The sequence below is a fragment of the Nanorana parkeri genome, unplaced genomic scaffold, assembly GCF_000935625.1.
Source record: "Nanorana parkeri isolate BGI_ZX_2015 unplaced genomic scaffold, ASM93562v1 scaffold1119, whole genome shotgun sequence".
Lineage (NCBI taxonomy): Eukaryota > Metazoa > Chordata > Amphibia > Anura > Dicroglossidae > Nanorana > Nanorana parkeri.
Window position 1 is genome coordinate 308887 of NW_017307387.1, and position 5962 is coordinate 314848.

The window sequence follows — 5962 nt, forward strand, 5'->3', positions numbered from 1 at the left end:
TGAGAATGTAGAAATGTGACGTACGAGGAATGCAGCCAAGATACGAATGACATCACAACGACTGCATGATAAACATTGCGTTAGGAAGTCGGCGATTGTCTGCAGTGCCATTCGGTTCTGCAGTGTGCCCGACCAGCGCCCGTTCTGTGCCGCGATCTCATCTGCTCCATCCCAGAAAATAAGGAGCTCGCCACAACCAGGTTACACAGCGCCCACCTGTCAGTAGCGGGGAGCTGCTCACCAGGGATGCGCCGATAACGGTAGACATCACACTCCCCAATACGGCTCCATGCAGGATGGAGCTAATGAATGGCGCACACAACACGTCTTAGGAGGGCGGCACGAGATACAACCAGACACACAGACGCGGCGGCTCATTGGCTACACTTCTGTCCTATGGAAAGTCACAATACTACTGGACAAAAGAAGGTTCCTCTATGACGGCCGCCATCAACATGGACTCTGCAGGAGAGAATGTCCCTCCAGGACTGCCAAGGGGAACAAAGATGTCTGTAATCTGCATAAATTATCATAAATTATAAGGGGGGGGGCTATGCCCCCAAAGAAACTGAAGTAGGGAACACATCGACTTCTGGCTGGTTCTGGATAAGCTATGTGTGGGTGCTGCTGTCGGCATCCCCCCATCAGACAATGAAAGGAGGTCGGAAAATGTCCGGCGGCCGCTGTCAGAATACAAAGAAAACAGCAGATGATTCCTCGAGCAACGCTCACACACCGTGATGCGAGGAATGTGCGATATTCTCTGCGTCATATTCTATAATAATCATTTTCTTCCAGAACTCCTCCGAGGGGAAACCCAGAATTTGATGGGAATGATCTCCGATGTCTCCGTCACCTCAGAACACCGGGCGGGCGGGCAGATTAGCGTGTCTGATCTTCTGCCTCCCACAATGGAGCACTTACCTGCTACAGAGAGGTACACCGAGGCTTTGATCTCCCCCTGCTGGCTGTTCGAGGCAATGCACGTGTAATTCCCGGCATCGCTCCGGGTGACCCGGTGAAAGCGCAGGAGACCGGCCTCAGAAACCACATGAGGGGGTAAGCTGCTCCCATCTGCCAGAAGAGAAAATCAGACTCCTGTCAGGGGCCACGGAGGCAAACAAAAAGGGTGAAATGTTCAATGGCCCGGGGGCCGCACTCACCTGCTCTCGCCCAGTGGATTGTGGGTTTCTCTCGCCCCGTTGCAGAACAGAGGACGGTCACCTCTTTACTCAGCTCCAAGCACTGCGATTGGGGGGGAGGAGTAAACTTCAGTTTCTCTGAAATAAACGATGAACTCCGATCAGGTCTCAGACTTGTAACAAGTGTAAGGGAAGAAAGAGGCGAAACACCAGAAATTATTATTATTGAGGATTTATAGAGCGCCAGTTTGCGCAGCGCTTTACAATATAAATATACAGAACGCCGCCACACGTCAGGGACTGTAACGTTCTCCCTTCATCAGGGCTGGAAGTGGCTGTAGAGTGACATCTGTTCTGTCATCAATGCTTCTCCCCGGCCAGTCTGTGTTATGTCTTTCCCAGTGTACCGCGGGCCACGCATGCGCAGCTCAGTGCACAATCTCAGCACATGGCGGGACGAAGCAACTCCCACGCACATACGCGAGAGTCACCAATCAAGAGGGCCAAAGACTCCAAAATCGATAGCAAGAATTTGGGGAAGAACTCGTAGTCACCCAAATGCTCCGATACCTTCCCCGATACCGGAAATTCCGGTCAGATGAAGATTTCCTCTGACCGGCAGTGCAGTGGGGGGGGCACATGGAGCCAGCTTCCCGTGCAATCAGGAAGCTGGGTGGCCAGTAATGATCCGCCTCCTGATAAGCAGGCTCGATGTTGATTGTGCTTGGCCGGGAAACCGGCTTCCCAGCCAATCAAGCCGGCCAGACAACATGAAGCCGGCTTCTCGGGTAATCAGATTGCCTGGGAAGCCGGCCCCATGCCAGCGGAAGCACCGCTATCCGTACTCGGTATCGATGAGTACAGAAAGCAAAGTATCGAAACACCGAAAACCCGGCATCAGTGCATCCCTAGTAGAGATGGAATCGCGGATCACTGTGCTAGGCAAGTGTGCCATGATGTTCGTTATAGGCAAAAGCTCCTGGGGGCCCGGTTTTCTTTATTCTGGGGCGTTACTTCTGCCTGTAGGTGAGGAAAGGGATGAAGATGACAGAGAGCTCTCAGCTGCTGAAGTCGCAACTGGAGAACCTGATCCACCATTTACACCACTATGAGCCCTGATGGAGATCTACACCCCCTGGTTGGGTTTCTATGATAAGTCATTCCGGACTCTACAATCAGGGACGTGGAGCTCGTGTCTTTTGGCTCCCGGATCTTTCTATAGGTACTTTCCAAGGACCGTGACTTTTAGGTCTAGTGACACGTGACTGCCGGCATGCTCACCCAGTACGGTGACACGGGCAGAAGCCTCGAGGCTGCCAGCGGGCGTGCTGCTCACACACTTGTACACGGTCCCATCGTACACGTCCACACTCAGGATTTTTAGTGTCCCGTTCTGGAAGACCTCGAATCGGGATTCCCGCACCTCGCTGGTTGACGGAATGGGGTTTTCGTTGCGGTACCAGGTGATGCTCGGCTGCAGAGATGCTTTACTGACGCAGTGCAGGAATCCGGATCTCCCCTCATCCATCGCCGTGTCCTGAGGCTTCTCCACCCACTCAGGAAACGCTGCAATGACAACACAACATCGTCAGGTACAGAGGCCAATAGGAGGGGGTCCTGCGCCGGATCAGAGGTTCACAGCTACAGAACAGGGAATCAGGCGGTGGGCTGCGTGGGTGCTGTCGGGAGATGGGCTGCGTGGGTGCTGTCGGGAGATGGGCTGCGTGGGTGCTGTCGGGAGATGGGCTGCGTGGGTGCTGTCGGGAGATGGGCTGCGTGGGTGCTGTCGGGAGATGGGCTGCGTGGGTGCTGTCGGGAGATGGGCTGCGTGGGTGCTGTCGGGAGATGGGCTGCGTGGGTGCTGTCGGGAGATGGGCTGCGTGGGTGCTGTCGGGAGATGGGCTGCGTGGGTGCTGTCGGGAGATGGGCTGCGTGGGTGCTGTCGGGAGATGGGCTGCGTGGGTGCTGTCGGGAGATGGAGTTGAGTGTGAGCCGTCGGGAGATGGGTGCAGGTCGATGGTATGTGTGGGTGCCGTCAGGAGATGGGCACGGGGTGAATGAATGTATTAGTGTTGCCTAGAAACAATGGCCGGATTCTTCTCTTACTTGCCACAGTGATTTCCACATCCTGTCGCCTCTCGCCCGCCTTGTTTGCAGCGTGGCAAGTGTACACGCCGGTATCCTCCTCCATTATGGGGCTGAAAACCAATTCTCTCCCAGTCCGGTACACCCTGCCCTGCTCCGGAATCCGCTTCCCGCTCCTCGTCCACCACACAGTAGGGGGCGGCAGTCCGTCTGGCTGCCTGCAGGCGATGTGCTGCAACGTTCTTGCAGTGAGAATACGGGGAGACAAGGGGGGCATATCCTCGATTTCTGCGGGAAGAAAGCAGAAGAGTCATTACACGGACAGACCAGAGAGAGGATCGCCACGTCTCATGTATAGAGGAGGAGATCTTACTGGCCAGGCTAAGCTTTGCTTGCAGAGCGAGTTTCTTGCCCCGTTGTCCGGTGCCCACACAACGATAGGTGCCGGTATTCCGGACACCCACAGAGCTGATGAGAAGGGAGCCATTCTGGAAGACTGTGACCCTGCGGGGAGAAGAGGAACACAACAAGGGATGCCGGTTACACACAGGGGGGGCTCCATCGTTCAATCCCAATAACCTCGGTGAAGAGTGAGGATCTGGAAGCAGAAGCTGCCTCCTCTAACACACTAGACGCATGCGGCCTCCATGGAGGACTCTCTCCGGCATCAGAAGAGACAGAGGAGCCATTCCCAGAGCACAGATCTAAAGATGGGAAATGCCGGCACATCCCTCTCACTGTCCCCGGAGAAGCAGCGTGGACCTCAGGCATCACTAGAACGGGTATAAAAGGGATTCTCCAAGTTCAGGAGCTTCTGTTGGGTTCAGGAAAGTCAGAAGACGAGGGGCAGAGCTGGAGGACATGGTGGAGGTTCTCCATGTTCCATCCTCCAGAGACTCCTCTCTCTCTATTGACTTTCCGCTGCTGACATTTGTAATTCTCTAGAAGGACAGAACCTTGTGAAGGGCTCATGGAGATCATCCGCTGGTGAAGATCGGCCAGCCTGTCACTTCTTATGTGACCAATGAAGGAAGTTAAATATTGTTTCCCCATAGGAGGTCAAAGCTGGACTGATGAGGAATAAGCCCCGCCTAGGCTTGAGAGAGCTCCTCCCCTCAAGGTGGCAATTATATGGGAGAATGGGGATGGCAGAAATATTCGGCCCTATGAAACGTTCTGATCCGTGGAGACAATGAGCCCCACAAGCCGAGGCCAATTCTCCGTGAGGAAGGATGACCAGCATTGTATATCGGGGGGGCTCAGCCATACAACTGGTGACGTCTTCTGGTTCCCTTCATCCCCATCTACCATTATCGCTGGCCCCCACCAACCACCATGTGGGCTCGGCCTTCCCTCTTCTCACCGTGTCTTGTTCACGAGCGAGCTGTTGTCTTTGAAGAACCATTCCAGTACAGGAGGCGGCACAGCGCTGAATCTACAGTGGAAAATGGCGGATTCGTTCTTACTGACAATCTGATCTTCCGGAGTGACCTCAGCTTGAGGAAAACTTTCATCTGCAAAAGGAGGAGCAAGGAGAGAGAAGCGGAATGAGAACGGCCCCCGAGCAACCTCTACTACAGCAGACACTATACAGGAGGAGATTCTTCCTCTACATCAGAGGAAAATGATTCGTATCTCATCATCAGCCAATCAAATCCCTTCCCAGCACTGCCAACAGATCTCATTCTACCACCACAAGTTCCCTAACCACCAGGCCCCTCCTACCACCCCCCCACACCCACCGAGCCCTCCCTGCTACCACCCCCACCCTGCTACCAGCCCCACCCAGCGAGCCCTCCCACCTTGCTACCACCCCCACCCAGCGCGCCCTCCCTCCTACCTCCTCCTACATCAGTGTCAGCTGTCTGCCCCTATGGGGTCAGCAATGTAGCTGGAACCTGACAGTAGGGTTTGGGGTAGTGAAGCTCAGAGTGAAATGAGATTATTGGGGGTGACACACTGGGGGTGCTAACTGGATCTCATCTTTTAACGTGTGCTGGTACCCAATTGGTTATGGGCACCACAGACACCACCCTCTCCTTCTGGATACACATCAAGGGGAGTATAACGTGCCCATATAACCTCTGGGGGGGGATGGGGAAGGGGGGTCCATGATCGGTATCCGGAATGAGCAGTAACACAGAGGACAACAACCATCAGCATTCCACAAATACGTTCAGTTCTGGGTGGACATAGCAGATAAGTGGCCGGTTCTCACCGATGATGTTGAGTGTGAAGTTGCGGTTGCTGCAGACGGCTCCGGCGGCATTGTTGGCACAGCAGTAATACTCGCCGCTGTCATCGGGCCCCGCGCTTTGTATGGTCAGACTGCGCTCCTTGTTATTGATGGAATAGGACTGGCCATCGTCTGTCAGTGACGTGGAGTCTCTGTACCACTGACATAGCGGGCTGTATAGACCCCCCAATGCCACACACAAGGATTACTATAACAATGGCACACTGGGCGCCTCTGAGATGCAGCCACTCCGGCCCAAAGCGTCAGCAATGGGGGAGCCGTGTTCAATGAATCCACAACACGAGCAGCGCCATTCTTACCGCGGGTGACCGTCAATGTGACAGCGCAAAGTGACCGGGGACAGGCTCTGGATATCAGCAATGCTGCCCGGGTTCTGCAAGGACACCGCTCCGCTCTCGATCCCTACAAAAGACAGAATGCAGCATTAATGGAAGCGTCTTCCCCTCATCATTGTGATTTGTGACCACACACGGTCTCT

General features: G+C 54.6%; 1 protein-coding gene across 1 annotated transcript in view; it reads right to left on the reverse strand.

Annotated features, from left to right (window-relative positions):
* The window catches only part of PTK7 (protein tyrosine kinase 7 (inactive)), a 17125-nt gene that overhangs the window by 10438 nt on the left and 725 nt on the right, over positions 1-5962 (reverse strand). The window contains exons 3-10 of the mRNA XM_018567937.1: positions 5784-5886; positions 5446-5636; positions 4591-4741; positions 3601-3731; positions 3249-3515; positions 2424-2708; positions 1164-1280; positions 925-1074 (exon numbers count right to left, since the gene is read on the reverse strand). Coding sequence (XP_018423439.1) covers positions 925-1074; positions 1164-1280; positions 2424-2708; positions 3249-3515; positions 3601-3731; positions 4591-4741; positions 5446-5636; positions 5784-5886 — 1395 coding nt within the window. The remainder of the gene's footprint in view (positions 1-924; positions 1075-1163; positions 1281-2423; positions 2709-3248; positions 3516-3600; positions 3732-4590; positions 4742-5445; positions 5637-5783; positions 5887-5962) is intronic.